At 42.8% G+C, this 11,940-nt stretch overlaps 2 protein-coding genes across 2 annotated transcripts; both read left to right on the top strand.

Moving 5' to 3' along the window:
* Positions 1-544: 544 nt before the first annotated feature.
* LOC116074713 (olfactory receptor 2H1) lies at positions 545-1,483 on the top strand. The gene has a single exon (XM_031347469.1). It carries the CDS (start codon positions 545-547, stop codon positions 1,481-1,483), a length of 939 nt encoding a protein of 312 aa, XP_031203329.1.
* A 7,128-nt stretch (positions 1,484-8,611) lies between these two features.
* On the top strand, positions 8,612-9,644 carry LOC116074550 (olfactory receptor 2H2). Its single transcript, XM_031347187.1, has one exon. The coding sequence runs from the start codon at positions 8,679-8,681 to the stop codon at positions 9,609-9,611; it is 933 nt and encodes a 310-aa protein (XP_031203047.1). The 5' UTR covers positions 8,612-8,678; the 3' UTR covers positions 9,612-9,644.
* Positions 9,645-11,940: the final 2,296 nt, after the last annotated feature.

Genomic DNA, 11,940 nt, shown 5'->3' with positions numbered 1-11,940 from the left:
GAACCCTAAAGGAGATCACTGGAGACTGCAGCTTTCAGTGAAGGGGAATATCTCATCCATAGACCTATTTTAGTCTGTCATCTAATCTTCTCCAAATGCTACCAGAAAGTAAGATGAATCCGAAATAATATTTATCATCATATCATCAATCAGCCACAAAATTCAACATTATTCCTACCGCCCAGAAGGAACACCCTCAAGAGTGGGCTAGTGTTCAGATTGTAACATATGCTTAGCAAATGTTTGTTGTGATATTAAAAATTAATGAGTGGATCCATGTTTTTAATCAGCCTCTTTTTTCCCATAACAAAGGGACCAGAAGCTCAAGTATAGGATCCACCTGTTCCTGGTTTCCTCGGGACCACTAGCATTTGACAGAAGCGGTAAGAGAAGACCAGGAGCTATGGGAGAAAACAAGAAGATGCTGGGTGGTGTGCCTCAAGAAGAGGCCGAGGCAGAAGTGTCCTGGGAGCAGAACTTCAGGACATGCTGAAGAGTGAGGAGGGGACAGTACCTCCACCTGGATTCATAGCAGAAACGGACCATGGTCAACCAGAGCTCCCCCGTGGGCTTCCTTCTGCTGGGCTTCTCTGAACACCCACACCTGGAAAAGGTTCTCTTCGTGGTTGTCTTGTGCTCCTACCTCCTCACCCTCCTAGGAAACACACTCATCCTCCTGCTGTCCACCCTGGACCCCAGGCTCCACTCTCCAATGTACTTCTTCCTCTCTAACCTCTCTTTCTTGGACCTCTGCTTCACCACAACCTGCGTCCCCCAGATGTTGCTCAACCTCTGGGGCCCTGCAAAGACCATCAGCTTCCTGGGATGCTCTGTCCAGCTCTTCATCTTCTTATCCCTGGGGACAACAGAGTGCATCCTCCTGACAGTGATGGCCTTTGACCGCTATGTGGCTGTCTGCCAGCCCCTGCACTATGCCACCATCATCCACCCCCGTCTGTGCTGGAAGCTGGCAGGCATGGCCTGGATGATGGGGCTGCTTCAATCCATAGTCCAGACACCTCCCACCCTCCGCCTGCCCTTCTGTCCCCATAGGCAGATAGATGACTTTCTGTGTGAAGTCCCATCTCTGATTCGACTGTCCTGTGGGGACACCACCTTTAATGAGATTCAGTTGGCTGTGTCCAGTGTCATTCTTGTGGTTGTCCCTCTGAGCCTCATCCTTGTCTCCTACAGTGCCATCGCCAGGGCAGTGCTGAGGATAAACTCTGCTGAAGCATGGAAAAAGGCTTTGGGGACCTGCTCCTCCCACCTCATTGTGGTCACCCTCTTCTACAGTTCAGTCATCGCTGTCTATCTGCAACCCAAAAATCCCTATGCCCAGGAAAGGGGCAAGTTCTTTGGTCTTTTCTATGCAGTGGGCACCCCCACACTCAACCCTCTCATTTATACCCTAAGAAACAAGGAGGTAAAAAGGGCATTCTGGAGGATGCTGGGGAAGGATGGAGACTCCAAAAATACCTAAAAGAGGCATAGTCGTAAGCAGAAGGATTCCTGTAAGTTCAAGGCCAGATTGGCAGACACACTGAGACTTTTGAACAAAACCGGAGCAATACTGGTAATCGGAATGCAAATGACTGGTACATTCAAGAGAAATGCAAGAGCAACAATAGGGATGTAGTTGTGGTCTGGCTTTGACTTTAGTTCTGCTTATGTTACACCAACTTGTAGTGAAAGATATTGTAACGATGTGGCTTAATCATTCCATTGGTTTGGCAGAACCCTATCAACGGTAAGCATTTCTCTAGCCTTGAAGACATTAGATATCCCAACAGTTAGGAGCTTTGTCTCTAACAGGGACATAGTCTTTAAAGTGAATAGCAGGCCTGGAACATTTTCTAATGGATATTTTTCTTTCAACTCTAAGATTACCTTGACTAAGAACTCTGGAGGCTAAGAATTCCTTTCCACCCACTGGGAAGAGTGTCTCAGTCTGTCTAGAGTCTGGTGGGTCTCATGCAAAAAGCAGCAGTGTACAGGCACGAGAGTCCTTTTCTGTTCTTGGTCTAGTCACTCACTAATAAGTGGTTCTGGGGAAAAGGTTGATCACTGAAATTTGCTTCCCCTGTATGGAAAACACTAGTGGTTTACTACCAGTGATGTTAAATGTGAACAGAATTTGTCCTTACTTTGAAGGGATGTCCTTCAATAATCAAGACTACAGACGTCTAACAACTTCAAACATGTGAGGAGCCCTGGGTCTTTATGGGTTTTATTTCCCACTGTCTCAGCTGTTACAACTAATGCCACCAGTACACTTACCCTCCTGGCTGACTCTGCTTAATCAATAGAATCTCAATCAATACATCTTAGTCAATATAATCTCAATGAAGCTGGATGGTTGAATTTTCTAGAATTCTATAAAACAGTTTTAAATTCAGCCATAATTAAAGACTAAATTAAACAATTGTCAGTAGTAGCCAATGCTTTTAAACTCCTATGAAAATACTCTGTGTGGCAAATTCTACAACAAATGATGAAATCCTGATACAAAATACTTTGTATAACATTTTCAGGTATTTCACACCCTGAAGGAAATGTTCTGAAAGCCATAAATAGGTTGATTGATACACACACACACACACACACAATGAGTCTTGTTAAAATAGATCTTAAGATGTTATTTTTAATTTCATTCTTTTTTTTTTTTTTTTGGTTTTTCAAGATAGGGTTTCTCTGTGTAGCCCTGGTTGTCCTGGAACTCACTCTGTAGACCAGGCTGGCCTCGAACTCAAAAATCCGCCTGCCTCTGCCTCCCAAGTGCTGGGATTAAAGGCATGAGCCATCACTGCCCAGCTCTAATTGCATTCTTTTTTTTTTCAAAGGGAATAAGAGAAAGTTTATTCTACAACCAAAATTTGAATAACCATAGCCTGGAGTACAGTGTTTCAATGTGGAAGCCGTTTCCTAGAGTTTTATGGTAACAGAAAAAAGAAAGTTATAAAATCAAGGCTTTTTTTTTTTAAGTACATTGGCAGAAACATCGGAGAAGCAATTTCTGCAAAAAGGGGAGAATCTTAACTACTGGCCTTAGAAGCTATCTGACGCAATTCTTAGCCCTTTTGTTAGTAGAGGATAAGGCCTTTGGTAAGCAAATAGATTCGAAGGGTTTTCATCCATTTGTCAGGATATCTAATTCCATTCTTAAAAATTGAAGTTGAAGTACAATGTTTGAAGACCTTTTTTAGTAATACTGTGTATTTTAGGTTGTGTTTATTTAAAATCAAATTTAGGTTATAAGTTTATGCCACCTGTATTTTAAACCATGTTGAATCAGTGGATGGGCTGAAATGTCTTTCTAACATTAGAGGAGCTAATTTCATGTGGCTTTTAAACTATTTTGATTAATGGACCATTGAAAACTAGTTTCTGAATTTTAAAAACTTTTGTTACTAATTTCATGTGATCATGTCTCGTCATATAGGTGCGTGCATGCATATGCGTGCGCATGCATGCATGCATGTATGTGTTTACATGTGTGTATCCTATTTTCTGTAAATTTGTATTTTTAAAATTGTAAAATTTATTTGATGTATATGAGAGAGTACTTGGATGGATGGATGTGTAGATGTCTGTGAGGAATCCTCAGAGGTCAGAAGAAAATATTAGATGTTCTGAAATTAAAGTTACAAGCAATTGTGATCTGTGGTGTATGGGCTAGAAACTGATTCTTAATACTCTACAACATCAATAAGCATGCCTAACTACTGAACAATCTAACTCCTTATATTTTAAAATATTTCATATGAATTCTCATCAATATTTCTACACATATTTCTAGAACTCTATTTCAGGCAATATTTAGATTAGTACATGTTACCTTTTTCATATTCTGAAAAAAATGTGTTTGAGATACTCATGAGAATGTGATCATAATCAAGTTCACAAGTCTGACCAATTTTTCCTTTCACAGACGGTCATTCCTATCATGCACCTGCAACTAATATTCTCTTCCTCATATAAATCTTGTTATATTTATGTCATCATAATGTTCTTTTTCATCCTCATTTATGCTTATGCCTCCTGCTGTCTTACCAGAGAGCACCACAATCATGCCTCTGTCCTAGACAAGGCAAATTGTTGTTATCAGAGGCTGGGGAAATGGCTCTCAGCAGCTAAAAGTACTTCCTGCTCTTCCAGAGGATCCAAGTTCTGTTTCCAACACACATATCAGGCACTCACAGCCTCCTGTAACTCCATGTCCAGAAGATCCTGAACTCTCTTCTGGCCTCTGTGGCCATCCCCCTTACACAACACAGACACAAGTAAAGATCCTTTTTAACTATTTAAAGGAAGAGAATTATCATTATAAATACGTTCACACAGCATTAAAAAGTTAATTTATACATACTCCTATTGAAATAAACTATAACTTAGATATAATAATAAATAAATATTTTTAAAAGGGGGGTGCTGGAGAGATGGCTAAGTAGTTAAGAGCACTGACTGCTCTTCTGAAGGCCCTGAGTTCAAATCCCAGCAACTACATGGTGGCTCACAACCATCTGTAATGGGATCTGATGCCCTCTTCTGCTGCGTCTGAAGAAAGCTATAGTGTACTTAGATAAAATAATAAATAAATCTTTTATAAAAAAGAAATAAACTATATTAAAACAAAGATAATAAATATTTAAACTCATAATTTCCAAGTTGTTTTACTTTGTCTTCTATGACTATTCATATCCATGATTTCTAGATGATAAAATATTATACTATGCACTGACAACAGTGTGTAACTGTGCATTTCTTTCCAACTCTAGGTTTTTTGTTTAAGGTTGGCTAGTTGGTTGGTTGGTTTTTTGGGTTTTGTTCTTTGTTTTTGTTTTTGTTTTTCAGGCAAGGTCCTACTACGTAGCCTTGGCTGTCCTGGAACTCCCTAAGTAGACCAGTTTGACCTTGAACTCACAGAGATCTACCTGCCTCTGCCTGAGTGCTAAGGTTAAAAATGTGCTCTCCATCACCCCACTATACTGATAGTTTAAAATTAGCCACTCTACACTACAGTCTGTGCACACCTTTAATATCAGCATTAGAAAGACTTGAAAGTTTCAGGTCATCTTTGGATAAATAAGGAGATTCTGTCTGTATAAACCAGGAAGTGAAGGAGAGTGGAAAAAAGGGAAAAGGAAAGACAGAAGGACAGATTGAGGGAAGAAGGTTAAGTTAAAGTTCAGAAATCAATACATGCTGTATCACAGGCTTATTTGCCTGAAGGAAAGGATATTGTATGTATCCCATTAGAACACAGTTATGAAAGAGTTTTGACAGAAACTAGAAGCAAAACTGTTGCGTGAGCTTATATGCACACCTGTAAATCTAAACTGAGTCTAGTCCTTTTTCATGGTAGCACTTGTAAAGAGTCTATTCAGTACATGCAAGACTGTAACACAGGAAGACAGTGATGCAGACCCAGACTCGTGAAACCACTAGACTTGTGGGTATCCCTTAGTTTCCTTTATGGGATTCCATCAACTCTAAGATACCTCTGGGTTTGGGGATGATTAGAATGGTTAATTACATGGTTGAAGTAATGGGGTCCTTTGCACCCTGCTCATCATTTTACACCATGATAATCTTCTGGAATATAGCACTGTTCCCCTGCCTCTGTAGAAAGAATGTAGATTTAAGTTCTTACCATTGCTACGGCTATCACTCAACATACCAAGGAATCACTGTGAGATTGTGCCAACTACCAAATATACACATTCAAGTTACACAGTCAGAGTATAATCATGGCCCCGATACATCCACCTTCATTTAAACTGGGCTAGTGGAACATAGGTTCCCATTATGATTCATTCAAAGAGGAGTAGACAATATCCCAAGTCATCTACAAACCTAGGATTTGACCATATTATTATAATATAGAATATTTCAAAGGAATTAAGCAGGAAGGGAAGAATTTGAAAGGTGTTAGTGGTATATATGAAAGAATTAAGAAGATGCCTGGATGGTGGGTGAAGAACAGATGTGACTGGTTATTTCAAATACTATCTTATTGTGAGAAAGGTAGTGGGTGAACTATTGACCTATTCCAGTGGGGACTATTGCTGGCATGCTTCCTCCAGAGTCCCATGCCCCTTTACCATAATTACAAGTTAATTAATTGTCTACGGGTTATGGAACCCTTGGGTCTCAGCTGAATTAATGAGCTGCTTCTCCACAGGACAGGAATTCTGGGATCCCCTCTCCACCAAATACCATATCAGGCTTTCTACCACCAGGACCACTAACTCTTCCACACACTGAGGAGGAAGGCTGTTTGTAAAAACCTTGATGGAAGAGATGACTCAGCCCTACCTTCATTCGTGCTATAGAAAAGACAGTGGATTATAGTTGTTTACACGACTCTGATTGCTCAGAAATATACTCCCTTAGCTTATTGACTTCCACTTTCTTTGTTTCAATTTCTCAAGTTAAGAAGGTACAGATATGTAGAGTTGTAAAGGATAATGATAAGTGTGTAGAAAGATGTTTATCAACCAGCTTGGTTAGAGGGATTTGGAACCTTAATTTACAGTATTTGCTGAATTTACACAGTGGAAATACTCCTATCAAGGAAGATGCAAGCTAACATTTATTTACTAAGAGGTGCTATACACTAGCTCTAAATCATTGCACATACATGTACTTAGAAAAGTGCCTAGTAGTAAACATGATCCATTCTTATTAACACTAGAAATCTAGGCATCCATTCAGAGATGACCAATCCTATATTCAGTTTTCTTCTTGGTGTCCATGTTGGGGTCTAGGCACCTGTTGAGAGTTTGGTGAGAGACTATTGCTGTCCAAAGAGGATAATCAGTGGTTGAAGGTAAGTAAAATATTTCTCATCTGTGAAATATCAGTTGTGTACTCAACAACCAAGCCTCAGGCTAGAAGGCAAATGAAACCAGGGATTTTGTTTATTTCTTTGCAATTGGAGTTTGCTTTAAAACAAACAAATAAAAAACAAACAAACAAAAAACACAATTTCATTTAGTGTGTGTGTGTGTGTGTGTGTGTGTGTGTTCATGCAGAGGCCAGAAATGGGCATTGGGTTCCCAGGAGCTGGATCCATAGGCTATCGTGAACTGTTTGACATAGGTGTTGGGAAGTGAACTCTGGCTCTTAGAAAGAGCACCAGGCACTTTTAACTGCTGAGCCAACTCTCTAGCCCATCTCTGCTTTTGAAATAAGGTATCACTCTCTGGCCCATGCTGTCCTCAAACTCACCATCCTCCTTCCTCCACTCCCGTGAGTGCTACCATGAAAGACATTGCCATGATGCCTGACCTAAACAGGGTGGATTTCTATCATCTATACTGAATCAGGTGGCCATGTGGTTTTACTCCTTCAGCCTCTGAACAGGATCAGACCATGGTCAGACACAGTTCCCCTTTTTCTGCATTTCTCTGAACACTAGGCCAGGGAAATGATCTATGGAATCTTGATCCTAGTGTCTGTTGAATAGGTGCCTGAAACATGTTATTTACCCTGAAACAGATCAACTAATAAAATTGAGAAGATCATTGCTGTGACACTATGCAAACCAGATGTTCAGATAGCTATCTATCACAATTGGCCCAAGGAAAATACTTTACAGGTGTAAAATGCTAATTAGAAAAAAAAACGACAGAATGATTACCAGACTATCACTGTCCTCTTGAGATGACCAACCAACCCCTTCCCTGGCTCATAGAACAATGTTTACACCTTAAAGCTTCAGAAAAAGACAAATGTATAGACCAATAAATGTCAGAAAGACAGGCAGGCAGTAGTGGCACACACTTTTTTAGGAGGGAGGGGAGATTCGAGACAGCGTTTCTCTGTGTAGCCCTGGCTGTCCTGGAACTCACTCTGTAGAGCAGGCTGGCCTCAAATTCAGAAATCCACCTGCCTCTGCCTCCCAAGTGCTGGGATCAAGGCATGCACCACCACTGCCTGGTGGCACACACCTTTAATCCTAGCACTCAGGACAGAGGCAAACAGATCTCTGGGTATGAGGCTACCCTGGTCTACAGAGTGAGTTCCAGGATAGTCAGGGCTACACAGAGAAACCTTGTCTCAAAAACAAGAAAAGAGAAGGAAAGGAAAAGAAAGGAAAGGAAAGAGAAGGAAAGGGAAGGGAAGGACAGAACAAGACAGGACAGAACTGTCAGGAAGACACAAACTAGGAGAAATTATAGCAAATGGAAAAGCTCAAAAGAGAGAAAGGGGCAAAGAAACAGGTATCTGAAATATATAAAGATATTCAGAAATGAGGCAGAGAAAAGGAAGGAGTTAATTGCCAAGAGAACAACCAAGTCAGAGACAGAAAATTAATAGGAAAAGAAGTTGATGCATGAATGAGTTGGGCGCCGCTACGGTAACACACTAAAAACCACACAAAGAAGGTAGAGTGCTCTGCTGTTATTGACATCAGCCTCCTTTGCCCAGGAACCCAGTGTGAGGGCCCACCTGTTCTCCACCGCACTCCTGGTTTCCTCTCAGCTACAGGACTCTATCTGAACTGAAGGAACAATGGAAGAGAAGTCCTTAGGTGAAGGGCCTGGAGAAGGGAGCCTGAGAAACATCCGTCTACCTCGTGTGTCCTGAGAAGAATGCAGGGTGAGTTATCACCAGGACGTTTGTACCACACTAAGCTGACAGTCTCATCCCTCCAACTAGACACAGAAACCATGGTCAACCAGAGCTCCCCCATGGGCTTCCTTCTGCTGGGCTTCTCTGAACACCCACACCTGGAAAAAGTTCTCTTCGTGGTTGTCTTATGCTCCTACCTCCTCACCCTCCTAGGAAACACACTCATCCTCCTGCTGTCCATCCTGGACCCCAGGCTCCACTCTCCAATGTACTTCTTCCTCTCTAACCTCTCCTTCTTGGACCTCTGCTTCACCACAACCTGTGTCCCCCAGATGTTGCTCAACCTCTGGGGTCCCGCAAAGACCATCAGCTTCCTGGGATGCTTTGTCCAGCTCTTCATCTTCTTATCCCTGGGTACCACCGAGTGCATCCTGCTAGCAGTGATGGCCTTTGACCGCTATGTGGCTGTCTGCCAGCCCCTGCACTATGCCACCATCGTCCACCCCCGCCTGTGTTGCCAGCTGGCAGCTGTGGCCTGGACGATTGGCCTGGTGGAGTCAGTGGTTCAGACGCCATCCACTCTGCGACTGCCCTTCTGTCCCCACCATCAGGTTGACAACTTCGTGTGTGAGGTCCCTGCTTTGATTCGGCTGTCCTGTGGGGACACCACCTACAATGAGATCCAGATGGCTGTTGCCAGTGTCTTCATCTTGGTTGTGCCTCTGAGCCTCATCCTGGTCTCTTATGGTGCCATCGCCAGGGCAGTGCTGAGGATAAGCTCTGCAAAGGGACGCAGGAAAGCTTTCGGGACCTGCTCCTCCCACCTCATTGTGGTCACCCTCTTCTACAGTTCAGTCATTGCTGTTTATCTGCAGCCCAAAAATCCTTATGCCCGAGAGAGGGGCAAGTTCTTTGGTCTCTTCTATGCTGTGGGAACTCCTTCTCTTAACCCTCTCATATATACCCTAAGGAACAAGGAAGTAAAGAGGGCATTCAGGAGGTTGCTCTGGAAGGAAGTGGAGCCCAGCTGACACAGTCTCAGTAAGCTGAATAGGGAAATTTGGATGCCTAGTAGGCTTAAGTTTTCCTCCCTACCCTCTTCAGACCTATCCTGCCTCTGTACTGGATGACAGACTGTAAGACACAAAGAAGCGAGATTCAGTAAAGGAGTCTAACTGTGGGAAACCTTACCACAGGAACCAAATGTAATCTATCTGTATTTTCATTTTATTAATTCATCCAGTCCTCATATGTCCCATCACATTGACTTTGTTTCTAATTCCCTTCCCTTGCCAGAGTGTCACTATTTATCTTTAAGGTTTTATTTTATTTTTTAAAGATTTATTTATTTATTATATGTAGGTATACTGTAGCTGTCTTCAGGCACACCATAAGAGGGCATCCGATCCCATTACAGATATTTGTGAGCCACCATGTGGTTGCTGGGAATTGAACTCAGGACCTCTGGAAGAAAGCAGCCAGTGCTCTTAAGCCCTGAGCCATCTCTCTCCAGCCCAAGGTTTTATTTTTATGTTATGTCTTTGTGTGAGTGTATGTCTGTGTGTAAATGTCTGAGGAAGCAAGAAGAGGTCCCCTGAAACTGCAGTAGCAGACAGTTGAGTTATCCAACAAGGGTGCCTAACTTGAACTCTGGTCCTGGAAAGAGCACAAAAGCTCTAAATGCTGAGCCATCTCTCTGGCTCCTTGTTACATCCATATTGCTGTTCCCACACCAATAATAAAAATGTCCCAGTATCATTAACTTGATTCTGGGGGTGGGGGAAGAGCCTTGGGGAGCAGCCTGAAATGCAGTCATCGTTGTCCTTACCAATACCAGCCAGCCAGCACGAATAATTTCTGCCCTGAGATTTTGGTGACATCTACTGGCCAGATCTGGAACTGCACTGACATACGGGGGGGGGGAGATTCACCCAAGTCCCCTCCCTAAACAGAAGCACACATCAGAGCTGCTGTGGGGGGTAATTAACGTTAAAGTTGGTGTGACCTACTCATGCCTTGTAATGTTCCGGTTACTATTTAAAGTAACCCACACCCCTTCACCCACTCCATTCTTGTAGTAATATGGAGCTTTATTCAGAAGCAAAAATCAAGAGTACAAAACCATCTCTCAAAGTTTTCAGCTAGGACTGGCACCCATCCAGCTAGTAATCCTGCTTTGATATAAATAAAGCCCTCCTAGCTCAAATGAGAAGCTTCAATTTGTCCTCAAACTTAAGAGGAATCTTTTTTTTAAAGATTTATTTATTTTATGTGTATGAGTACACTATAGCTGTATAGATGGCCGTGAGCTATCATGTGGCTGCTGGGAACTGAACTCAGGACCTCTGCTCGCTCCGGCCCCGCTCGCTCCAGTGTAATACACTGTAGCTGTCTCCAGACGCACCAGAAGAGGGCATCAGATCTCATTACAGATGGTTGTGAGCCACCATGTGGTTGCTGGGATCCGAACTCAGGACCTTCGGAAGAGCAGTCAGTGCTCTAACCCACTGGGCCATGTTGCCAGCCCCTTAAGAGGAATCTTAACTAGACATGTGTCCACCCTGAAGCTAGCCTCCCTATAGGTTTTCCAAGCATCCTGTGAGAAGATTAGAAGACAACTTTGACAAGAAATTTGAACCCGGAGGTTTGTCCCAGTAGGACAGCATTTCCTTGGATGTTCAAGACCATGAGCTGGAGTTCCAGTATCTATGGCTAGCCTGGGCTACATAGGAAGACCCTGTGGGAAAAAATAAGCAACATTTGTCTCAACTTGTTCCTGCCTTGGTTCTACCAGTTTCAAAGCTTTCAGTCATGAGCGGAACTTCAAAGAAAATGGATACAGAGTGGCATGAAATTTTATCCCTCAAAGTATGGGTAAGGATCTCTGGGGTTCTAATCTATCTAGCTTTCCTGTTAAACTGAAAAGGCCAGCTCAGGTACTTTGGGAAGGTCATGGAACACTTGCCCCTCCAGAACAGAGAGGCTAATTAACATTCCTCAGACCACAGGGGCGAACAACCTATGGGTGGGGGACACATTCCGCAGGACCGCCCACCTTCAGACAAGGGAAGTCCTTGCCATCTCATTCCCTAAAGACCAGTTTGGTCATACTAGCTGGGCGGTGGTGGCGCACGCCTTTAATCCCAGCACTTGGGAGGCAGAGGCAGGCGGATTTCTGAGTTCGAGGCCAGACTGGTCTACAGAGTGAGTTCCAGGACAGCCAGGGCAACACAAAGAAACCCTGTCTCGAAAAAAAACAAAAACAAAACAAAAACAAAACAAACAAACAAACAAAAAAAGATCATACTGTTCTGCCAATCACATTGTGCCTAATGGCTGCTGCCCTGAAAACTGTATAAA

This window comes from Mastomys coucha, unplaced genomic scaffold, assembly GCF_008632895.1.
Source record: "Mastomys coucha isolate ucsf_1 unplaced genomic scaffold, UCSF_Mcou_1 pScaffold3, whole genome shotgun sequence".
Classification (NCBI taxonomy): Eukaryota; Metazoa; Chordata; class Mammalia; order Rodentia; family Muridae; genus Mastomys; species Mastomys coucha.
This window is presented reverse-complemented; position numbering and strand designations above follow the sequence as displayed.

What these genes read in the sequence shown, in the direction of transcription:
- LOC116074713 (XM_031347469.1), top strand. Translation starts at nt 545, where the DNA reads ATGGTCAACCAGAGCTCCCCCGTGGGCTTCCTTCTGCTGGGCTTCTCT.
- LOC116074550 (XM_031347187.1), top strand. Translation starts at nt 8,679, where the DNA reads ATGGTCAACCAGAGCTCCCCCATGGGCTTCCTTCTGCTGGGCTTCTCT.